A 25,758-nucleotide genomic window follows, 5' to 3' on the forward strand; every position below is an offset into this window, starting at 1 on the left:
AGATGTATCGGCAAAAAAAAAAGTAGTAAATAGTTAGAAATAAATAATAGTGATTTGGGTTTTTTCATTTTGATTTTTTTAAATAAAAAAAATGACCAAATACATTAAATGACTCCATAAACACACAAAGTGACCAAAAAAATCACAAAAATGACTCAGAAAACCCCAAATTATAATAAAAAAACACAAAATGACTTAAAAGATAAACATACCAAATGACAACAACTAAAAACATTCAAAATGTCAAATACACAAAATAAGTCCAAAAACAGAGAAAATTAGAAAAAACAAAAGAGAGAAAAATACATAAAATGACCAGAAGTACACTACAACAAAAACATACCAAATAATAGTAAAATACACAAATTCACAACAAAAACCCACAAAATGACCAAAACATACAAGTAATGACTACAACAAAAAAACTAAATGACAACAAAAACGGACAATATGAGGAAAAATACACAAAATAGCATCAGAAACATGTTAAATGAGAGAAAAACGTCAACAAAAACTCACTAATTTCCTCAATTTTCCCTGAGATAAATACAAATTGGTCACAAACTCATGACTGATATTCATCACTTATTACTTACATACTTTATCATTTATACATGAAAATGCAAACTAGAGCTCATTAATGATGAATGATGGTGTGTCTATAGGGTTGACGTCTGGACTGGTTCCCATGTACATTGGTGAAATTGCTCCTAAAGCTTATCGTGGGGCTCTGGGAGCTTTACACCAGCTGGCTATAGTTGTTGGTATCCTCCTTAGTCAGGTGAGCATCACACACACACACACACACACACACACACACACACACACACACACACACCTGTTCACCTGTGTGTGTGTGTGTGTGCAGGTGGTAGGTCTGGACTTTGTGCTGGGTAATGAGAACATGTGGCCCCTACTTCTGGGTCTTTCTGGAGCTCCAGCCGTGTTACAGACATTTCTGCTGCCGTTGTGTCCTGAGAGTCCACGCTACCTCTACATCTTGCTGGGAAAAGAACAAGAGGCACGCAGAAGTAAGAATACCACAGTTTCATTCACTAAATGATGACAATTAGGGAGGGACTATGATGAACTATGACCAGACCCACGGAACGTTCTCTGTGCCGAATAACACGTACCACGTTCCTGAGAATTCAGTCAAATGACAAATAAATGAGAAAACAACTTTAATGGAAATTGCCAAAAAAAAAGGGGGGGGGGGGGGCCAAGGGGCCTCTAATAGAATTGTGCGTGGCATAATCATAATCTACGTTGAATTACCTTTGAAACGATGTATCACACGACTGTGTTCCCATTAATTTGGAAATGACCAGAAATAAGGGGTGATCCCCCGAGCCCCCTTTTCAAAAAAGGGCTCAGAGCGTCTCATCATATTCATTCATACAGTATTCATGTCAAACTGTATTCTGATCTAATGAGAACTAACGGGGGAGGAGTCATTTGATAAATGGGGCCCCCTAGCGCCCCCGTGACACGTACGGGGTAATGGACCCCCTTTATATTTATGATGATTTGTTTCCACCAACTGTTGTAATATTTGACTCTCAAATAAATGAGATTTTTTATTTTTCGTGCTCCGAGCATCAATGCGTACACATTTATAGATGATAGCTTCCATATTTCAGCCTGATCACTAAAGTGATTTTAACTAGTGTACACAACAAAATACGGCTTCCACTGTCTCACACGTTTACAGGCAAATAGTTTTTCATCAACAAACATTTGTTTTTCCTCATAAGGAATATTTTTCCCATTTTTTATATCGTATTGTGAGCTGACTATGTCGTTACACCCCTAGTGGTCATAGGTTGACATGACATGCACTTTTGTGTGAAGTTGAATTAAATGTCAAAGCGACTGATTTGCATGAAGTGTATGATTTAACTTTGTTTTTGGATCATAAAAATAAAAAAATTAAAATCACAATAGTCGTTACTGAAGGTTATGAACGTGGTTCATAGTATAAATGATGTTCATGTGCAGCGGAAATAAATATCTGAGCTATTTTTTTAAATAAGGAAATCGCAATCGACTCACAATGCTTAATATAAATCAGAATCGGTGATTAAAATGGAATCAGGACAAACGTACTGTATATGGTCTAATAGATGATCATAGCAGCACTCTGTCATGTTCATGTGTTTCAGGTCTGCTCCGCCTGAAGGGGGCGTACGACCCGACTCCTGATCTGGAGGAAATGAAAAGAGAGAAAGACGAGGCGGACAAAGAGCCTCGGATCTCCATCCTGTCTCTGGTACGACGGCGTTCTGTGTGCGGCTCACGCTTTGTACAATGACGTCATGGAAACGAAGCTTTCTGTTTCTGTGTGTGCAAACACAGGGACACCATTTTTAGAACGGAAGTTGTTTTGTACAATTACATCTCATTAGAACATTTTTTCAGGGTTTAGAGAAGGGCCGACACAAATTTGTGGCGTGCAGCATAAAAAAAAAAAATCAATGAAAATTGTGTTACCAAAGTCCTTTTTGTGACAGTTTCACGATCCCTGTGAGACTGGACTGGTTTATAATTATCATGCTTTAATGATAGACAGTCTTTCCTCCACAGAACAACATTAAACATACACAGAAAAACACAAAATGAGAGATATATATACGCAAATGCACAAAATGACTTCAAAAACATATGATATGACCAGAAGAATAGACAAAAAGACTCACAGAAATAACAGAAAAACACACCACACAACAGCACAAAGACACAAAGGAGAGATGTGTACAAAATAACAACAAAAATACACAAAATAACTCCTAAAACATAAAATATGACCGAAAAATAGACAGGATGACAACAAAAACAGAAAAACACAGTACATTTACACATGGACGACTTAAAAAACAACAGAAAAACACACAAAATGACTAAAAAATACACAGAAATAACAAAAAAACACACCACACAACAACAAAACCACACAAAATGAGAGGTGTGTACAAAATAACAACAAAAATACACAAAATAACTCTAAAAACATCAAATATGACAGAAAAATAGACAAAAAGATGACAAAATTTCTCAAATGTGTGCCTTATTACAAAAACATATTTGGGTAAACAGCCTTTCTTCAACAGAACAAACTAAACAAACAGAAAGTGTGAAGTCATGATCATTTAAAAAAACCAGTTGATTCTTCTACTAATAGTTCAGATAATAACCAGGAACTTTCTCTCCTCATTGATTTAATGACTAACTTGTGGATACACAGAGATTTAATAAATCATATGTTTAATCGATATAAACTTGGCACAAAATGTAAAGATTGATTATTTCTTTGATTCTAATAGCGCTGGAAAGTTTATTTATCTTTTGAAACAGTTTGTGAAGAACATTAAGGATTAATTATGTTTCCATGTTTTTGCTCCTAGATCTGCTCGTCTGTGTACAGACAGCAGCTGTTTGTGGCCCTCATGATGCATCTGTCACAGCAGTTTTCTGGCATCAATGCAGTGAGTAACGTTAATCATTTCAGCTTTAATATTTATGTCATTATAGAAAACACAAACTCACAATCAAACCTGTAATTTGGTGATGGTTTTATAGTTCAAAGCTGTTTTGTTTTTAGATTTTCTACTATTCCACTGCTATCTTTGGTCGTGCTGGTGTGAGTCAGCCCGTCTACGCCACCATAGGAGTCGGTGTGATCAACACGGTGTTCACTCTGGTGTCAGTACGTACCGTAGATATACAGTAAAACACTGACACTCCATTCTCAGTGTGTGTGTGTGTGTGTGTGTGTGTGTGTGTGTGTTCCAGGTTGCACTGGTTGATAAAACGGGCAGGAGGACGCTGACGCTGGTCGGTCTGGCGGGGATGTGCTGCTGCGCCATCGCTATGACCGTCGGACTCAAGTTCCTGGTTTGTGATTGTTCACACATGATAGCAGCGTCTCTCAAGTTTTATTCTTTCATGACACCAAAAACACAGAAAATGGCAGAAAAATACATTTACTCAAAAAACACACGAGACAACTACAATAATATTGAATAACAACAGAAAACCTCATCTAAAATTTACAAAATTACCCCAAAAAGCATAAAATATGAACAAAAGTACACAAAAATTACACAAAAAATACACAAAATAACAGAAAAATACAGTGATTCAAAACACACAAGATGACTTCAAGAAATATAGAAAAACAACATAAGAAATACACAAATTGATTCCAAAAACACACAAAATAAGAGAAGCATATACAAAACCACAACAAAAATACACAAAAACGTGTGTTGTTCCAATGCCCTTTTTTGGGTCCCAATGCCGATACCGATACCATAGTAACGGCCGACACCAATACAGGCCGATAATGTGGTGTTAGGGTGAGCCTGTTTTTTTCACACAAACTACTAGTTTGATGTAAAGCTGCCCTTACATAGTGACAGCTTTAGCAAATATGACAAATAGTCACTTTTATAAGAATTACAGACTGCACCTTTAACAAAAACCCACTAGATGACTAAAGAAATACACAGAAAAATACACAAAACAACAACAAAACACACAAAATGACTCCAAAAACATAAAATAAGTCAGAAAAATAGACAAAATAAACGAAAATAATCCAAAAACCTACAAGATGTGAGATGTGCACAAAATAATAGCGAAAACACACAAAATGACTCAAAAAACATAAAATATAATGGACAAAAGTACAACAAAAAAACTAATAAATACTATAGAATTACACCGAAAACACACAAAATGGCAGAAAAATACAATAAATGTACACAAGACAACTATAAAATGATTCCAAAACATAAAATTTGACAAAAAGTTTAACAAAATAACAACCAAGATGACAAAATAAATACACAGAAAAACACCATGTATGCTATTTTGTATTAGATATATACAAACAATGAAACAATGAAAATACACAAAATAACTTCATAAACATAAAATATGACAGAAAAATAGACAAAATGACAACGAAAATACACAAAAGACTCAAAAATACACAGAAAAACACACATAAGTGATGTAGCAAAATAACAACAAAAATGACTCAAAAAGATTACAGCTAAAAAACAAAATACATAATACAAAAACACACAACTCTACATATACACACACCCTTTGTTGTTTCCTGTGATGATGCTCAGTTGTGTCATTATTTCATATTAATAATTTGGCCCTTGAATCAGACAATCACATTTTGTGGCCCCTGCTGTGATTAAAGTTGATCATAATTTACATCTGTATATGTCTGAGTACTGTCTCTGGTTTTTCTGCAGAACGATTACTCGTGGATGAGCTACGTTAGCATGGCGGCTATCTTCCTGTTCGTCAGTTTCTTTGAGATCGGTCCTGGTCCCATTCCGTGGTTCATAGTCGCTGAACTGTTCAGTCAGGGGCCACGACCAGCAGCCATTGCCTTGGCTGGTTGCTGCAACTGGACCAGCAACTTCATCATAGGCATGACCTTTCCTTACATCCAGGTAAAAAGAACAAAACAAACGTGCTAAATGCTGATCTTTTGAGTTCCTGATGCATTCCCTTCTTTTCTTCTCCAGGCTTGGTTGGACTGTTACGTATTCATTCTATTTGCTGGGTTGCTCCTCGTCTTCACCGTCTTTATTTATTTCCGAGTCCCAGAGACGAAGGGGAAATCTTTTGAGGAAATTGCCGCCGTTTTCCAAAAAGGACGAAAGGTTCCCAAAGACAACACAGAGCTGCAGCAGCTAAAATCCTCCTCAGAGGCTTGAATAAAATACAAACCTCAGCTTTAGTCAGTATTTCACTGGTTTCTGTACATGTACAGTACTGGTACATTCATTACTAATATAGGCTTTTTACATCATAAAACAACAATGTTCGTTATGGAGGGAGAGACGTTTACATTTACATTACATTTGTTTTCATACTTGGATAAAATAAAATGTATTTTAGCCATAATGCACATTATAAATCATCAGTGGAACTGTACAGGTAGAGCAAGAAAACCAATAATTATAATCACATTTGTATGGAAGCCCGTTTCTGCCAAAAAAGGTCATAATTATGAGATAGAATGTTATCATTATGAGAAAGAAAAACATAATTATGAGATAGAATGTTATCATTATGAGAAAGAAAAACATAATTATGAGATAGAATGTTATCATTATGAGAAAGAAAAACATAATTATGAGTTAGAATGTTATCATTATGAGAAAGAAAAACATAATTATGAGATACAAAGACATAATTATGAGAAATAAAGACATGATTATGACAAAAAAAGTCATAATTATGACTTGTCGTAGTGTGGTGGAAACTGTCTGACATACATTTGAGCTCCAAATGAAATTGATTTCAAATGTTTTAAATTATTATTAATTACAAATTTAAAAATCTAAATGTTTTTTGTGTCCATGAGTGAAAATAGAGAAATGTTCCCACGACCAGATCCAGAAATTATATTTATAAATTTAAATCAATTCTGGATTACGAGTGTAAATGAATTTCAACAACGAGCAGAAATTGTAAATAAATAAGGACTATAGGCTGTATTTTTAGCAACGTTGCTATATTTGAACATTAGCAACACTTTTTCACTTTCTGTTTATTCTAATTAGGTTGTTTTTATTTCTCAACTAAATATTTTTCACCATAGAAATAGTTTTTTAAATTCGTTACGTGTCTGAGAGCGACGATGTTGATGTCCAAAAATGAACGTCGCTCTAAATTGTTTTACGATAGATAAATACATAGATTTTCTTTATCATGTTTTATCTGTAATAAACAGTTTGACAATACGCTGTTGTTTATTTTACTACACACAACTCTTCCAAATTTCACTGGTTTTTCTTCTGAATGGATTATGTTTTTGGACAAAATTTCTTTAAAGACCGTAAATAAATTACAACATTGTGTTTATGAGATAAAGAGAGAGAAACTCTGTTATTAAATCCAACTTTTAAGTATCGCTAAAGAATTCAACCATCAAATTAAGTTTTTCTAAACTAGCTGTGGAACACACACACATATATACTATATATATATATATATATATATATATATATATATATATTTATTTATTTCAAAATAAAAGACAAGTCTAACATGAAAGACATTAAGAATGATTATTTTTTTCCCAGCTGTCCGTGACCCACCCAGTACAGGTCCCGACCCACCAGTTGAGAATCACTGGTTTAACGCATTCATTGATATATGGCATTTTGTTGACGGCCATGATCTGCTGTTTTTCGTCATGGTGAATTGGCCCTGGTCAGCTTCCATAGATTTGACTTTATTAGCAAACCTTTGCCTTTTATTACGATAATGTATTTTGAGTTTATTTTCCAAATTTCGACTTTAGTCTCGTCTTTTCAACTTTAATCTTGGTTTTTCGACTTAAGTTCTCAAAATTTCAACTTTATTTTTGAAATTTCAAAGTTCTTCTCGACATTTCAACTTTAATCTCATTTTTTTAACTTTAATTTCAAGATTTCGACTTTAATCTAGTCTTTTCTAACTTAATTTCAACATTTTGTTTCAACTTCATTCTTGACATTTCAACTTTAATCTCGGTTTTTCGACTTTAATTTCAACATTATATTTCAACTTTATTCTCGACATTTCGACTTGTATGAGAATATATTCTTGATTTTACAGCTTTAATCTTGTCTTTTCAACTTCATATTTCAACTTTATTCTCCAAATGTCAACTTTAATCTCGACATTTCAACTTTATTCTCGAAATTTTCAACTTATTTTTTCGACTTTTATTTTAACATATTTCAACTTTAATGTCGTTTTTTCGACTTTATTCTCGACATTTCGACTTTAATCTAGTTTTTTCTAACTTAATTTCAACATTTTATTTGAACTTTTTTCTCGACATTTATCGACTTTAATCTTCATTTGGCCAAAATGTATTTCCCCGTCAAAATTGGCCCTAATCCGCTTCCGTAAATCACATCTTTGTGATAAAAGTTTGGGGGTCTTGTGGAGGTCCCATTCAAGGAGCTCCACCGAGGGGACGTCCCTGTGACGGAGCTCCACCGAGGGGACGTCCTGTCTTACCCGGCTCAGGGAGCGCCTTTACCGGCTCTTCTTTCTCCCTCCCTCCCTGCTTGTCACGTGATCCCGGACTAACCCAGTCCGTGTCTCCCTCTGTCTTTACTAAACTAAAGTGACTCTTCTCTGTGGAAGCAACACTAAAGGTAAGTTAATCATTTCAAACTGTTTAAAGTAGAATTTTCCATCCACGGGCTTCGTTAGCAATGCTAATGCTAAATCTAAAGCTGCCCGATAAACTCCTCCAGTTGTTTCATTGAGTCGGTAGTTAATTATTAACTGGTATAGAAATGCTGGTGCTGTGGTTAGCATTAGCAGCTCAGTGTTGTCATCATTTTCCAGTGGGTGTGGATGGAGCTAATGTGGCTAACGATGACAGAGGCTACACTGTTACAGTGTTCCCCGGCCTCTGTGCCACGTAACACGGCTACTTTACTTTAGCACCACCGGACCCTTTGTCAGCGCTGCTAAACCATCATTAGCTTTCACAAAGATCACTTTCTGATGCCTGAGAATAGTTAAATGAAGCCACCAAGGCTGCTAGCTTCTTACTTTATCCGCGTTTGAATGGTAACGATAACAGACAAGCTAGTGGTTGTTAGCTTAGGAAGCTAGCTGTTAGCTTTTAGGTTTCTAACAAGCATACAATGGTTAAAGGAGCCCCTTGTTAAGCAGAAATACTTTTTTTCTTTTCTTTCTTCATTAAATCAATTTTTAAAACATTAATTTTTACTGACTATACCAGTGTTTTTCACATTAGCATTCGTTTATCCAACTGTCAGAATGAAAGTTACCTAAAAGTAGCTACTGCTAATTACTGATTGTTTCACTTTTGTTAAATGTACACTTTTATACAATCTGGATTTAAATTAAACAGACTTAATTTACAGTAATAGGGTGTTTCAGATATTTTTTGGTTGCTTTATAAAGTTGGTGTTCAACATAAGGCCCGTGGACCAAATCTAACCTTAAGATGGGCCATTATTCCATTGCTTGACTGACTTTACCTAAGCAGGGGTTTAAACTCATTTAGGTTCAGGGACCAAATACAGAGAAGTTTGATCTCAAGAGGGTCACATATTTTATGCTGGAAAACAACTCATTTTAACATTAATATTGTTCCCTAGTTTACACTTGTACGTATACGTTAAACTCAAAATGTGTAAAAAACCGAAAATATCCAATCAATAAGTGACAGATAACAGTCCCAACAGCGTCTTCACTTTAAATTTCCTAGGTTTTTTTGACCAATTTCTGATTAATTAGGAAAAGGTTATGTAATAATTTGAGGAAAAATAAAAGATTTTGTAAGAATTTTGATTTTTTTTCAGCAGTTTAACATGAAAAACAACTGCCATCATGTGATATAAGCACCAGGAAAACTGAGCCCCTGCAAATATTGTTGAGTTTAATTTAAACGATGATTCATGTTTTCCCTGTCAGTTTTATTTTCTCCTGCCGACCAATTCTGATGCTCCAAAGGGCCATATTTGACTTTGACATGTGATCTAATGCCTCTGATTTTCCACTTCAGAATTTCCAAAATTAAGTATCAGATATCGTCCATTTCTACATCTGTTTACCTATTTCCTGTATTGTCGGCCTTTCCTAATCAGACGTCATTATTAAACTCCCAGAAAACCATGATAAACATTGCCTGAACGCCAGCGTTAGAAAATAAAACCCACTATGGACGTTTATTTAGCTGTGCTTCTTATTCCCTGTGACGCAGTCCAACATGGCAGATGAGGATTTTAACAGTGGAGATTCCGGTGCCTCTGCAACCTACCCTCAGCAGTGCTCATCTTTAAGGAAGAACGGCTTCGTCATGCTCAAAGGACGTCCCTGCAAGATCGTAGAAATGTCAACCTCCAAGACTGGCAAGCACGGACATGCTAAGGTAACGTTAGCGCCTTCATCAAGTTACTAGGGCTAGGCAATATCGACCAAAACTCATATCTCAGTAGTTTTCCTCAAAATGTCGATGTATACGATATAAATCCTGATTTTTGACTGAATAAAGTCAAAAAGATAATTCTGAGTTAAATTATCTGATGCAAAATGCGACACAGGCATATTTATTAATAAACATCTGCACAATGTGTTCCAGGGGTTTTCAACTTTGGGGTCACGAGACAGATACCTTCAAGAAACTAAGAATAATAAAAATATTTTATGAACAATTTGAGCCTGTTTTTGCTATTTTTACTATTTTTCTGCAATTCCACCAAATTTTCCATATTTTAACATATTTTCATCACTTTTTCTTGCCATATTTTTGCTCCTTTTAATGTATTTTTGTTACATTTCTCCCATTTCTGACACTTCTACATCACATTTTAATGTCTTTTCTACACATTTTTTCCACTTTCCAGACATGTTCATCACTTATTGACCCATTATTGTTACTTTTAACTTCTTTTCACCATATTTCATGATTTTTTTTTGCTATTGTAAACACATTCTCCATTTGTCATGCCCATTATTTACCAGTTTAAACTAATTGTTCCAATATTGACACTTTGAACTCTTTTTAACACTTTTTCTGTCTGTTTTTGTCCCATTTCACCACCTTTTCCACCATTTTTTGGTCAATTTTAAGTATTTTAATACAGAATAAGCTAATAAATTGAAATTTATTCTTATATGCGATATTGTAATTTTCTATATTGCCAAAGTAGAAATATTGATATATCTTGAATTTGAATATATTGCCCAGGCCTATCATCAGAGCGTTTTTGTAATATATATTCTTCTGTTTTTGAAGTTTTACAAGCAGGTGAAATCTGACTAATTGCTTGTTTTTTTTTAATTTTAGGTTCACCTTGTCGGCCTGGACATTTTTACTCAGAAGAAGCATGAAGATATCTGCCCCTCCACCCATAACATGGATGTTCCTCATGTATCAAGGAAAGACTATCAGGTGAGATGATGTTCTATCTCAATGATTAGTTACTGAAAGGCAGGAACACAATATTCAAGGCTTCCACTTTCCTTTTCAATATTTCTACAATTCAGTTTCAGGGTTTTACCCATTTCCAAATCAGCTCTGTATTTATTTTGAATCACAGGATAATATGATCACATAATAAGACTTAGCATAAGATTTTGAACAGGATTACGAGCAAAATTGGACATATTTGTCCAATTTTAAGACAATCAGAAAGTTACTGAAATATACAAAATTTACCAAAAGTTGCACAAAAAGACAAATACACAAATAACAGAAAAAACCCCTCAAAATTACAATGAAATACTCAGAGATTCAACAGAAATACACAAAATTACAATACAATTACACAAAATTACTCCCAAAAATGTTTTCTATAAACACAACCTGAAAACTAAAAAATATACAACAAAGATACACAGTGACTCCTGAAAACATACAAGATTACAGGGAAATACCCAAAAGTACAACAAATATACACACAATTACTCCAAAAAGACACAAAATGCCAAAACAATAAAAACTCATAAAACAAGTACAAAAACACATACACAACAACAAAAACACACATTTTTTTTCTTCCTGTTCAAAGATCGATCATTAGTAACAACAAAATTACACAAATACTCAAAAACAAACTTATAGACACATTTGTGCATTAGCTCTGCATTTATTTTGTATCACAGGAAAACATGATCACACATTAAGACTTAGCACATTATTTTGAACAGGAATTGGACATATTTGTCACATTTTTAGACATTCAATCACAAGTTTTCCAGTGAAAATTTCAACATAATGGGTAAAAATTTACGTAATGTGCAATGACATGTTACTATAGTAACAGTGCAACAGCATGTCACCAAAACTGATCCTTCAGACTCTCCCTGCCACTGAAGGTGTGCCACATGCATCAGCGCTGAGCTGTCACAGTTTTTAAAGAACAGACGTTTAAACGGGTTGAGCGAGGTCGTCTCCTCGGCTCCTCCCTGATGAAAAAATGGGTGGAGTGGGTGGAAACATTTTGGCTCTGTTGCGCCCAAAGCAAGCTTTTACAATCGTACATTTTTATTGGTTGTGTGCTTCGCTTAAAGTCCCTCATTTTTTAATGGACTTTGGTTTGAATATTCACTGCTCATTAAGGTAAAATAGGTCCTTCTAAACCAGTTTACTGCAGTGGACTCCAAAGTAAAATAATCAAAATGACACACAACCTGAAAACAATAAAAATATACAACAAAAATACACCGTGACTCCTAAAAACATTACAAAGAAATACCCAAAAAGACAACAAATATACACACAATTACTCCAGAAAGACACAAAAAAAGCAATAAAAACTCCCATAACAAGGACAAAAAAATAAATAAAACAGGTACAAAAACATATACAACAAGGAAAACACATTTTCTTTTCCCTGTACAAAGATCGGTCATTAATGATAACAAAACTTATAAATGAATATACAAAATGACAATAAAATACATAAAAGAACAACATAAATGTGCCAAAATATCAAAAACACACACAAAATTAACCAAAAGTTGTCCAAGACCACTAAAATACACAAATAAAAGAAAAAAGTACGATAAATATACACAAAATTACAATAAAAATACACAAAATGACTCCAACAACACATAAAATGGCTACAAAAGTAAAAATATGATAAAAGTCACCTGTGGTTAACACCCAGTTGTAATTGGAGAAAAACAGACATTTACTGTGAAACATATGAGATCATTGGTGTTTCTGTTCTTTGTTTGTTTGTTTTTGTTGAGGCAGATCGTGGACATCTCTGATGGATTCTTATCCCTGATGGACGACAACGGAGATATCAGAGAGGACCTCAAACTGCCAGATTCAGAGTTGGGCAGAGACATTGAGAAGAGACATGACAATTCAGAAACTTTTAATGTAAGTTTCTGTTTCAGCGGCTGAAGAATGTGTTTTTCAAATCCTGCCAAAGCAAACACGCTTAAATGTCACTGAAATCACATGAGATTTGACTTCTGTCTGTTTGCTAAAGTTGCTAAACACATTAGACCCAGTGGTTCTCAACCTTTTTTAGCTCCGTGACCCCAAAATAAAGGTCCCAGAGAGCAGGGACCCCCACTGTAGCTGAAGGTGGTTGAACACAGACATGAACATTGAATTATTGATCTAAATAATATCCACTGTTATATAGGAACGTTTATTATTATTATAGTTTTAATCACTAATAAAATGGTTGAAAGTGACCAAAAATGGTGGAAAAGGAGGTGAAATGGGATTTTAAAAACCACAGAAATTAGTTAAAAGTTGTAAATTAGAGTGGATAAAAACAGACAGACAAAGTGGTAAAAATTGTTCAAAGTGTTAATATTAGAACAATTAGTTTAAACTGGCAAATAATGAGAATGACAAATTGTGACAATAATGGGTCAACATATGTGACATTAGATGTAAAAGTGGTAGAAATAGTTTATAAGTGCTGAACATGTCTGGAAAGTGGAAAAAAATGTGTAGAAAAGTCATTAAAATGTGATGTAGAAGTGTCAGAAATGGGAGAAATGTAGCAAAAATACATTAAAAGGAGCAAAAATATGACAAGAAAAAGTGATGAAAATAGATTAAAATATGGTGAGTTTGGTGGAGTTGTAGAAAAATGGTAAAAATAAGCAAAAATAGGTTGAAATTGTTTAAAAACTAGTCATAGGTTCTTGAAGTTTGTCATAACTCCTCATATTATGACAGATTTTAGGCAATAATTCACTTTTCCGTTTGTTTCACCACCTGTTAATCTAAAAACATTCATATAAATGTTTAATGTTCTCTCAAAAACATTCATGTGGGGTTTAATTCAGTGTCAGTAAAGTCTTATCAATTCTGCCGTGCTTAAATCTAATGCATTATTTCCTCGTATCGATACAATCAATTGATTACCTTTTCACACTATTTTAGATGAATTCATGTCATTCAGAAGGCTAACTTGCTGAGCACAGAATGATGTAGTTGGATCGTAGGAATATAAAACGATCATTACTCTTATTGCAAAGGTTTCACAAACGCTCTGTGTGTTATATGAGAATATGTAATAACTGAATGTTTCTCCTGTTTTTAGGTGTCCGTCATGAAAGCCTGCGATGAAGAGCACGTAATCGGCATCAAGGCCATGACTTCTTAAATCCAGGTCAACACTGTGACCTCACACTCCTGTTTTTCATTCTGGGTTTGAAGCCACAGCAACAGCCCCCCCGCCCCTTTTACCCACTTAACTTCACTTAACAGCTGGTCCTGGTCCTGGTCCTGGTCCTGGTCCTGGTCCACTAGAACAGCTCTCTAACAGTAAAACGTGCTGAAGCTCAACCAATGAAGTTCCTCCTCCTGATTGGCCATCGTTGCGTCATTTAGCAAAGGGAATAAATCCAGGAACATTTCTACAGTTTATAACATTCCTGCCAGAGTACGGGTGACGTGCTTTATCCTTCTTTTTATTCGCTTTTGCTTTTTTAAAACGACCTTTAAACATGTAGACAGTTTCTTTTATTCCATTTAAAAACAAAAAAAGACCAAACATTTCCAGCGCTGCACCTTAAAGCAAATCCGTGTTTTAACACAAGTCCGAGACCTTAAATAATGTATCATTTCTGCACGTGTTGTGGAAACAACGGGTTTTTATTAGTAGCCACGTCACGCCTCAGCGTTCCACACCTTCATGTATTTGTCCACGTGAAACACTTCCTGCTGCTAACGAGCTTAAGCAGCAATGACATCGTAAAAACTGGGAGAAGTTGGGTTTTTTTTTTTATTAAAAAAGGTATTTTCCAGCTGGAAAATCATTGCTGAATCACTTCCACTTGAACTCGGACATTCTTCTTCTTCTGTTAGTAAACGCTACTTTCACCCGAGGCCTTTACATACATGGAAATAACACAGTAATTATACTACATATATATATATATATATCCAAATTAACAGCATAAAGCTCATCAATGCTTGTTCAAAGTGTTCTTTATTTGGTTTTTGTTGAAATGAAAGTGAAACTGTAGAAACAGGATTTATTTTAGGGTACTGTGATGTATCCACAAAAATCCAAGGGGGAGTTTCCGTGTTATTATTTACATTTCGGATGCAAAAAGATGCTGGAAATATGGGGAAAATAGTTTAAAAAGTTTAAAAAAAGTTATAAAATGCTTCATGATGCATTTGTTTTTGTTGAAATGTATGCTAGCATCATAGGAGATATAATAATGGAGAACCTTCTCCCGCTACCTCCTAGCATCCATTCCAGGCTGAAATCCGTGTTTTTAAAAGTGTCAGCATTATGTTTTGAAGCGCTAGCACTAGCTAACATGTTCAACTTTAGACATTTTTTTAAGTTAGTTTATTAAAGGAGCGGCGGTTTGACTCGTAGCAATGTTGTTTTTCTGAGTTTTCAGGATGAATATGTGCTTGCGTCAAAGCGTTAGCATTAGCATTTGCAAAATGAAGCTAAGCTAACGTTTCCATGCGTAAGGCATCGTGTTACGGCAAAAAAAAAGAAAAGTGCAGCTTAATTTTGTTTAAAGGTGTGATTGTAAAATAGACATTGGAAGGTATCCTGTTCAGTTTTGTACAACAGCAGCCGGTCTGTGTTTATTTCGTTTTTACACAAAAGTTTCAGTGCGTCCGTCTGGTTTCGACTTTATTTTCTACTTTTACACAGAACACCAAAGGCAGATCGTGCGTTAGCGACAACGTTTTGCTTTTCATCCAGCGTGTGATTGTTTTTTTTCATCCCATCGTAGCGCAGACGAAACGAAACAGCAGCACTCGCTTAAACCGTGGAAGCCATACAAAGTACCTGGTGTACAAACCTTTTCTAAAGTTCTGCTTCATAAAGCATGTGATGTACATGTGTAGCTAATGCGCTAAGCTAATGAGTAAACAGAGGAATGGTAGACTTGTTTTGGTTTTTTTTAATCTGAGACCTTTGTGGCTTTTTTGTCACCAGCCCAAAAATATTAGTGCAAATTTCCTGATTTGGAAAATTAAACCAGATTTTTTTTTTTTTTGCAAAAAAACTAAACATTTAATTTTTTTCCCCCTTTTTTAAATTCCTTTTTTTCACCGTTATTGTTTTTTAAAGAGTTTTTTTTGTGTCTTATTGTTTTTTGCTGTATTTAAATGTCATAATAAACGCCCCCTTTACCTTATTACATCCATCCTAATGTAATATTAATAAGGATGGATGTAATAAGGCACTTAGTGGCTTTTTTTTTGTCACCAACCCAAATTATTAGTGAAAAATTCCTAATTTGGAAATGAAACCAGTTTTTGTGTTAAATTTTTTTAAAACTTTTCCCTTTTTTCTTAAACGAGGTGAGAAAAATACCTTTGTGCCTCCGTTTTCTTTAAATTGACCCAAACCTTATTGTTTTTCATCGTATTAAAATTTCTCGTCAAAACAAACGCCTTCGTTATTCCTCATTACATCCATCCTAATGTAATATTAATAAAGATGGAAGTAATAAGGTCTTTTGTGGCTTTTTTTGTCACCAGTCCGAAATATTAGTTAAAAATTCCTAATTTGGGAAATAAAACCAGATTTTGTTTGTGTTAAAAAAAGAATTAGATTTGCTTTTTAAAACCTCACTTTTTTTTCTTTTTCATTGTCAATTTTTTTTTAATGATGTGAAATATAAACGTTTGTGCCTCCGTTTTTCTTAAATTGACCCAAACCTTTTTGTTTTTCACAGTATTAACGCCTTATCACATCCATCCTAATGTAATATTAATAAGGATGGATGTAATAAGGCATTTATTGGCTTTTTTTTGTCACCTGCCCAAAATGTTAGTGAAAAATTCCTAATTTATAAAGTGAAACCAGATTTTAATTGTGTTAAAAAAATGTTGCATTGCTTTTTCCTTTTTTCTTTCTTTCATTGTGTATTTTTTTTAAATGAGGAGAGAGAAATACCTTTGTGCCTCCGTTGTCGTTTTTTTGCGGTATTGAAGTTAAGCTCTTTGTTTCTCGTCGTCACAAACGCCCCCAAAAGACGAGAAGTCTTCCTCATTCCTTATTATTACATTATTCCATAAATAAATCCATCCTAACATTGAACGTCTGTGATATGTAGCACCATCAAACCCGAGCGTGGAACTCGTCGATAAGCCTGTATGTGTTAAAATAGATAAAATCTGATGTTTACACTTTATTACCAACACCTAAACATGAGCATGGACTTTGATGAGGGTAATAAATACTCAGGGCTCCAAACTGAGCGTTAAAGGAGACGTGTTACTCTAACAGTGTCAACAGTGAGACGATAAATACTATGATTAGTTTATTTTTATGTTTGTTTGTTTTTGTTGGTGTTTCATGATGTTGAACTCCTTGTATAAACAAAAAAAGCAGATAAATGTTTCCGTTGGGACCACGACATCATTGTTGAATTAGAACTAAACAAAACCATACACTTGTGTGTGTTGAGTGTTTTTTCTGGGAAAACGTTGGATTGTTTTTTTCCTCGGCTTCGCACTTTTCCTCGTCCTTCGTGCGTAGAGGGAACATCTGACCTTGACCACGAGCTCGTCCTTTTCTCCGTTCTATAAAGTGTATGGCTTCTGTCTTTAAAAAACAAACAACAAAAACCAAGTCTTTTTCTTTATATTGTATTTGGAAAAATAAAGAAACATGTTACCGAATGCAAGCAATGATTCAGCAGTTTTTTATCGTATTATTCACAAAGAAATGTCATCACTAAGGATTTCACTAATTTGTTTCTGGCTCTACTGCACATTTTATTTAATTTTTATCTTGTCTGCACATTTACGCAAATTAAACCATGTGATCAACAGAGTGTGTAAACGTTAAGCCTGTGGTCTCTTTGGGTCTAATTCTAGATTTTTTTTGGCCTCAGAATCAAACTTTTAAAGGGCAATTATGTACCTCAACTGGTCAGCAGGTGGCAGTATAACCACTTTTATCATGAGTTTTAGTGAATCAGTGATCTGCTTGTTGGATGTGCTTACTGGCACAAAATGACAACAAAAACATGCAAAAATACACAAAATGACAACAAAAACATGCAAAAATACAATGACACAAAGTGACAACAAATACATGTAAAATGACAAACAAAATGAGAACAAAAACAAACTGGTCATTATTCTAAGTTGATCATGTGACCCTCAGATCAGATACAATCAATGTTTTTTTGATAAAAGTTTTCCATCTCTGATCCTGTTAAATACATGTTTAATGGTAATATTTAGTTCACATTAAAAATGAGTTTGACGCTTGTAATTTAACCTTTATTTTTTTTTTTTATTGTTTGGAGATTTAAAGACACAATCTTTACTTTTAAACAATTACATTCATCCTCTAAGTCACATGTTAATTTATACAAACTGTGAAACTCCGTTAGTCAGAAACACGTTTATTCTCTGTCTTCCTGTGGTTTGTTACGTTACATTCAAATCATTCATTTAAATATTCAACCATATATTCATAGACGCCACTGCTCCCCATTGCGGTGGGGCGCGCCCCCGGACCGCTTGGGGATGTGGTTGGTGCCCGGCTGCGCCTAAGGGGTTGGGGGTGCCGCCGTACTCCGTGGGACCTGCACGGTTTGGGGGATGTCGCGGGGTGGGTCACACCAGACAGTCAGATGACCTCACACTCAGCTGGTCTGGCTCACTCACTGGGTGCACCACACACCCATACCCTGGGGGTGGAGGGGGCCGTTGCCTGTGCTACTAAGTAGTGGAGAAGGAGCGGCACTCCCACCTCACGTTGCCCTACCAATCTCTCCAATTGTAATCACACCTCAACATACCCCCCCCCCCCCGGATGGTGGGACCACCACCTCCATCCTCTGTAGCTATTGCACCACATACACATATATCCACAAAGGTGTGGTATGCACATTTGTGCTCTGCACAAATACATCAGGATGGTGTGGTGGGTCTCTGGGGGGAGAAGGGGTGTGTTGCTGCGGGGTCTCCCCCCGGGTGGTGCCGACCTGGCGGGGTCGTGGGGGTGCCTCTTCCCTTCGAGTGTGGTTTGGTGCTTGTCTCATTTCCTGGTTGCCTTGGGAGTGAACCCTGCGGTGTGTGGGCCCGGGGCGGCCTGCCATGCTGGTTTGGGGGGGTGCTGGCTGCGTGGCTCTTCGGGATGATGCTGTTTGCTGGGGAGTGGCACTTGCTGTTCCGCTGTGCGGTCCTGCTGGATTGTGGAAGGTTTGTGGGCTGGGGTGGGGGGGGCTCGCCCCTGGGGGTTCTCGGTCCCGGGGGGGGGTGCTCTTGGGGTCTCGGGCAGGGCTCTCTGGGCCCTCCCCTCGGGAGGTTAGGTACCGTATTACCACTCACTCCTTCCCTCTGTCCACAGCCATCACCATTATATCTAAGCTTCACACTGGTCACCAGACTGACATAAACACAATATACACAACTACAACTACACATCTCACTTTAAAATAATCAACTCTTCCCCACCCTTTACATTTCCTACCCTGACTCCCTCTTCCCTGTTCCCTTCCCCTCCCCCAGGTGTAACTGTACTAATCTAAAGGTTAAAGATTCTCTCATAAATATCACGCTGACATCTGTTGTTTTTCCACATTTCTGAGGTTGAGATCAAAGGATTTGGTTCAGGAATAGTTTCTACGACCACATGTTTCCATGTGTGAGTCAGCGTTGTTCACAGCGTGCTGCTTCTGTTATGGTTGATGCTGATGTGATGAAGACCCCCAGGGTCTCCTTTTGATGAACATCTCAGCCTCACAGGCAAAGAATCCAGACTCAACTGGTTTCAGCTTCTAAATGTTGTTTAAACATGTGGTTATGTCTGATCTGAGGGTCACATGATCAACATTTATAGAATAATCACCAATCGGAGCACTCATTAAATACGTTCTCATTTTGTGTGATTTTGTTGTCAGTTTGTATTTTGTTGTGTGGTGTTTTTGTGTATTTATGTAGTGATCCTATGGATTTGCAGTCATTTGGTGTATTTTTGTTGTATTTTATCTATTTTGTGTTTTTGGAATTATATTTTTTGTCTATTTTAGTTGTCGTTTTGTGTATTTTTCTGTAGTTTTTGTGTGTTTTTGTAGTAGTCTTGTGGGTTTTTTGGGGTTATTCTGTGTATTTTTGTGGTTTCCTGTGTTGTTTGTTAGTTATTTTATGTATTTTTGTTGTTGTTTTGTATATTTGACTGTTACTTTATGTATCCTTGTGTGTTTTTGTGGCCATTTTGTGTATTTAAGAGTTCTTTTGTGTATTTTTTTTGTTATTTTACAGAATCAGTTCCCACGTGTTTATTGTTTAATCAGGACGTGTTTATTTCACTGTATAACAGTAGTAATGTGTTACTTCTCTGTTAATGCTATTAATAAACATTTGTCTATTAATTTTATGATTTCCAACTATTAACTGTGTTTTGTTCATTTCCACTTGAACTAAAAACACATGAGACAGTTTGAAGCTCCTGTTTTTACTGTTTTTGAACAAGTGGAGTTTGAACTCTGAGCTCTGGACTTCCTGTTGTGTGTGTGTGTGTGTGTGTGTGTGTGTGTGTGTGTGTGTGTGTGTGTGTGTGTGTGTCTAACATCTGGACAGTCCCTCTAGTTGTTATTCAGACCAGATGTTTCCAACGTTTAGAAATAAAAACATGACATGAACAAGTTTGACTACATATTAATATATACTATTATATATTAATATATACAGTTTTATTGTGTTTCATTACTACATTCATTCTTCTTTCTGTTCTCCTTGTTTTTGTTGTTTTTCTTTCTTTTTTCTACTTTTTCTTTTTTTCTTCTGTCTTTGTTTTTTTTTAATTTTTTTTTTTTTTTTAATATATGTTGTGTATTACTGTTGTCCAATGTAGCTCTTTGAGATTTGGTATCAAATGTAAAGTGCATTACAAATAATAATAATAATAATAATAATAATTATTATTATTATTATTATTATTATACTTTCTCATTTCTTTCTTCTTCTTCTTCTGCTTTCTTTCTTTCTTTCTTTCTTTCTTTCTTTCTTTCTTTCTTTCTTTCTTTCTGCTTCATTGTATTTTAATCTACAGATTATGACTAAATCTAAATCAATATTAACACCAGTCCATAACATCTGTTATTACCTCCTCCACCAATGAACTAAACACACACTGTAGTAGAACAGTTAGTGTTTATTATCATTCTGCTGTGTAATCCTCAGCTGTAACAGTGACTCAGCAGTATTGGTCACCTCTGGTGTTTTTCCCTCGACTAGAGACTAAACATCAGTGATCAACAGACTCACTTTGTCCTTGAGAAGGTTTCCACAGCTCTGAGTTTCAGGTTCACACACACACACACACACACACACACACACACACACACACACACACACACACACACACACACACACAGCTTCATATAAATATTAAAATCATCCACTCATTCATTCATTCTTCTTTGTGTTTTTGTTGTAGTTTTGTATATATCATTTCATTTTGTGCATTTTTGTAGGCGATTTGTGTGTTTTGAGTCATTTTTATGTATATTCATTGCCAGTTTGTGTATTTTTCCATCATTATGTGTAATTTTCTTGACATAATGTGTGTTTTTAGTGTCGTTTTATGCATTTTTGTATTCATATTTTGATTTTGTAGTCATTTTTATATTTTTTTGTTATCAGTTTGTTTATTTTTGGTGTGTTTTTGTGCATTTCTGTTGTCAATTTGTGTATTTTTGCGTAATTTCCTTTAATTTTAGAGCCATTTTGTGCATTTATTTTGTGATTTTGTGTATTTTTACTGTTGTTTTGTGCATTTACTTTGGGGCCCTGCACAAAATTCGACCAAGGACCGTGTGTGTGTGTGTGTGTGTGTGTGTGTGTGTGTGTGTGTGTGTGTGGTTCTTAATGTGGTGCACATGTTCAGTGGTTTTGTGTGTTTGTGGACTTGAGAACTGGGAGCGGTTATGAACACAGCCTCGGGGGGTGGTGGGATGGGCTGGACCAGCACAGAGCAGATAAACCTCCATGAGTGGGTTTTAACGCAAAAAGGATGAGGATGTCAGTGACATCACCATAAACTAGAACAAGATGTTACAGCTTATCTTTTATTCTCTGTGTTTCAGGGAAATATGCTCAGTTATCACCTAAACACAGTCACATTTCATTCCCACTAACTCAGGTTTCTCACTTATTTACACTGAGTGAGTGGAAGAGAAGGAAAAAGTAACAAAACTGTATTTTTCATCTTTAAACCCAGTAATGCAAATCTATCAGTCATTTAAGTTCACAGAGCAGTTTGATCTAAAGCCTTTCCACATATAACTGATATATATTTATACATTTATATATTCAAAATTCTATGATTTGTGTAATTTAGTGGGATTGTTTGTATAAAAACCAGACCCTGACTTTGACACGTGCAGTAGAGCACTAGTTCTCAATCTTTTCAGTCTGTGACCCCCAAAATAAAGCTGCAGAGGGGCCAAAAACAGACAGAAAAAGTGGTAAAAAGGGCTCAAAGTGTCAATTTTGTAACAATTAATAGAAACAATTAGTTTAAACTAATAAATAATGAGCATGGCAAATGGTGAATGTGGTTAAATTGGCAAAAATAATCACAAAATATGATAAAAAGAGGTTAAAAGTGACAATAATGGGTCAATATACTGTATGTGATATTAGGGGTAAAAATGGTGGAAATGTTTTCTAAGTGTGCAGAAAAATAAACAAAATGGGCTTAAAATGTAAAAAAAAGTCCTAGTTTTTTGTCTGTCCAGTGTCTTGTGACCCTAAGGTTGAGAACCTGCAGTAGTGAACTGTATTTTTACACCTTCATCGTTTAAGAAGGAATAGAAACAGATTAGTGCACGTGCACGTGCACTGCTCATCACTTGTGTTTCACAAACATTTAGATAATTTTTCTCTCCAGAATGAGTTAAAAGTAGAAGTTGTTTACATTTGATTGTAAACACTATTTATTACTGATGGAAATGAAATGAGAAATAATGCTAATGGTAGTTATTTCAGCTATAAAGTGACCACCAGGGGGCGCCCATGGTACAACTTACACTGATTCTGTTCAACTATTATTCTAATAGTTATATAATGTTTTATCTTTAAGACTTTTCATTTGAGATGCCATTGAAAGTGATCCTTCATCATACTGAGATTGTTACTACCAACATCATTTTACTTATTTTTCACTCATTTTGTGTTTTTGACGTCGTTTTTCTGTTGTTGTTTTTCATTTTTCATTTCTTTCATTATTTTGTGTACTTCTTAGTAATTTTGTCTTATTTTTTTTAAGTCATTTAATGTATATCTTTTTTGTGTATTTCTGTTCTCCTTTTGTGTATTTTTCTATAATTTTTGTAGTGTTTGTTCTAAAGTCATTCTGTCCTAGTTTTTTATTCTGTATATTTTAGTCATTTTGTGTATTTTTGTTGATCTTTTCCATGTGATGATTCTTTTCAAGTATTTCTGTTGTCTTTTTGTGTATTTTTTGGTAATTTTGTAAAAAAAAGAATTTCAGTCATTTTGTGTATATATTTTGTCATTTTGTGGTTTTGGATACATTTTGCAATTTTCTATTTTCATTTTGTTTTTTTGTTTGATTTTTACGTATTCTTTTTGTAATTTTGTGTGATTTTGTTTCTTATGTGTTTTTTTTTGTGTGTATTTTTTAAAGTCATTTTGTGTATGTACAACTATAGAAAATAAATCAAAAGCTTGGTTTTATTTATTTTATTTTTTTTGAGATAAATATAAAATTTTGGTTTTTATTTTCCAGTATTTGTTATGTCCAGCCTTTACGATAGGTCGGATCCTCCTCAGCTTCTCTGAATCACACTTTCCAAAGCCTGTTGCCGTGGCAGCGAGAGGATGAAAATTCACCCTCATAAATCAGCCTTTAATAAGGAAACATCCTCATCGTTGATTCTGAGTCACACACATTAGTGTCAGTGTCTGTGTATTCTCACACTGAAATACACAGTGGCACAGTTACCTGTTACTGTTGTGTGTGTGTGTGTGTGTGTGTGTGTGTGTGTGTGTTGCAGGTCACTGTGCATAACAAACAATGAGTGTGTTGTTGAACACATGCTCTCCTGATGAGCTGCATTGGCATTTTTTCCCACGGTGGTGCACAGCTACAGCTACAGCTACAGACGTGGGAACAGATCTGGAATCACCCACCACACGTGCACGCTCACACTCACAGTGCACAACAGCTCTGTTATAAAAACGATGCCAGCTTTTATCTTGGCCTTCAAGTTTTTGGACAAAAACAAAATGTGCAGCTCACGTTAACACGTCTGATAAGCATGTTTAAAAACGCTTCGTCAGCAGTTGGTTCATTAGGAGGGTTCATCGTTTGATTCACAGCAGACATGTGCAACTGTCAGCCCGGGGGCCACATATGGCCCTCCATCCAAGTTTGTAGGACCCCCAAAGAAATGAACAAAAATGCCTCCAAAAACACACAAGAACAACAAAAATGGCCCAAAATACAGCAAATAACAGAAATATAAGTTAAAAGGACAACAAAGTTACACAAATATTACAACAAAAACACAAACACATTCCACAAAAGACAACAAAAACACAAAATAACAAAAAGGGATGCACAAAATGTTTCCAAAACATATAAAATGACAGAAAAATACATTAAAACAACAGAAAACACACACACAATTACATAAACATACACAAAAGGACGACAGAAATACACAAAAATATAAGCAACAGCAGAAAAAATGACAGAAAAACACATTTAAGGTCAACAAAGATGACTCAAAAAACCCAAAATAACAACAAAAATACATAGAAATGAAATGAAATAAACATAAAACAAATGAAGCTCAATTGCTTTATGAACAAAACACCAACTTCCTTATATTTCATATGTTGTCATTTTGTAAAATGATTCACTATGATGTGATTTTTACTGTGTGTGTGTGTGTGTGTGTGTGTGTGTGTGTGTGTGTGTGTAGATGAAAGAGCAGAGACTAACACTGAGAAAGTCACAGATTGTAATTGAATTAATCAACATCCGCTGAGTCACTTTTAAGAAATGGAAGGTCAGCGACTTTAGAGTTGAACACAATCTTTGTTCCTCATCAAAGTAACGTCACAATAACCTTTTTTAAACAGCAGAACATTTTTAGTGTTTGATTCAAACCATCAATGCTGGTGAAATGTCTGAAAAATATCAACAGTAAAAGAAAAAAGCAACAAAACTGTAGAAGTAGCTTTTAACGCAAAAAAAAGAGTTAAAAACACACAAAATGACAGAAAAATACACAAAATAAAAGCATAAAATAGACAAAATGATGACAAAAAAATAACATAAATTATCCTATAAACAGAATATGACAACAAAATACACAAAAAGACCAACAAAATGCCAAAACAACAACAAACACAAACAAAAATGACTCCAAAACATACACTGAGAACAAAATAACTCCAAACACACAATATGACACCAAAAATGTACAAAATAAGTCAAAAAACACACAAGACGACTACAAAAGTACACAAAATAATAGAAAAATATCCAGAATTACAAAATAATTCACATTTATGTTGCTTTGGAGTCATTTTGTTATAGTTTTGTTCTCACTTTTTGTCCTTTTTTATTTATTTCAATTTGTTTATCTTTTTGTCATTTTATTGTGTTTTTGGAATAATTGTTTTAGTCATTCTGTCGCCTTTTTGTATGTTTATGGAGTATTGTTGTGAGTTTTTGGAGCCATTGTGAACCGTGTACATTATTGTAGTTTTGTATGTTTTTTGTG

At 35.0% G+C, this 25,758-nt stretch overlaps 2 protein-coding genes across 3 annotated transcripts in view; both read left to right on the forward strand.

The window, feature by feature from the left end:
• The window catches only part of slc2a2 (solute carrier family 2 member 2), an 8,482-nt gene extending 2,363 nt beyond the window's left edge, over positions 1 to 6,119 (forward strand). For both annotated transcript variants that reach the window (XM_028438456.1, XM_028438455.1), the window contains exons 5-12: positions 666 to 781; positions 869 to 1,031; positions 2,166 to 2,272; positions 3,405 to 3,485; positions 3,602 to 3,706; positions 3,793 to 3,894; positions 5,274 to 5,477; positions 5,553 to 6,119. In XM_028438456.1, coding sequence (XP_028294257.1) covers positions 666 to 781; positions 869 to 1,031; positions 2,166 to 2,272; positions 3,405 to 3,485; positions 3,602 to 3,706; positions 3,793 to 3,894; positions 5,274 to 5,477; positions 5,553 to 5,744 — 1,070 coding nt within the window. In that variant the 3' untranslated portion in view covers positions 5,745 to 6,119. The remainder of the gene's footprint in view (positions 1 to 665; positions 782 to 868; positions 1,032 to 2,165; positions 2,273 to 3,404; positions 3,486 to 3,601; positions 3,707 to 3,792; positions 3,895 to 5,273; positions 5,478 to 5,552) is intronic.
• A 1,917-nt stretch (positions 6,120 to 8,036) lies between these two features.
• eif5a2 (eukaryotic translation initiation factor 5A2) lies at positions 8,037 to 17,664 on the forward strand. The gene is made up of 5 exons (XM_028438867.1): positions 8,037 to 8,186; positions 9,773 to 9,940; positions 10,859 to 10,963; positions 12,776 to 12,907; positions 14,094 to 17,664. The coding sequence occupies exons 2-5, from the start codon at positions 9,779 to 9,781 to the stop codon at positions 14,154 to 14,156; spliced, it is 462 nt and encodes a 153-aa protein (XP_028294668.1). The 5' UTR covers positions 8,037 to 8,186; positions 9,773 to 9,778; the 3' UTR covers positions 14,157 to 17,664.
• The last annotated feature ends 8,094 nt before the right edge of the window (positions 17,665 to 25,758 follow it).

The sequence above is a fragment of the Gouania willdenowi genome, chromosome 22 (assembly GCF_900634775.1).
Source record: "Gouania willdenowi chromosome 22, fGouWil2.1, whole genome shotgun sequence".
Taxonomy (NCBI): Eukaryota; Metazoa; Chordata; class Actinopteri; order Blenniiformes; family Gobiesocidae; genus Gouania; species Gouania willdenowi.

Excerpts from the sequence above, each read along its gene's own strand:
- eif5a2 (XM_028438867.1), top strand. The coding sequence starts at position 9,779 with ATGGCAGATGAGGATTTTAACAGTGGAGATTCCGGTGCCTCTGCAACC. Across the intron at positions 9,941-10,858 it reads GCAAGCACGGACATGCTAAG|GTTCACCTTGTCGGCCTGGA; the intron begins GTAACGTTAGCG and ends TTTTAATTTTAG. Across the intron at positions 12,908-14,093 it reads ACAATTCAGAAACTTTTAAT|GTGTCCGTCATGAAAGCCTG; the intron begins GTAAGTTTCTGT and ends TCCTGTTTTTAG.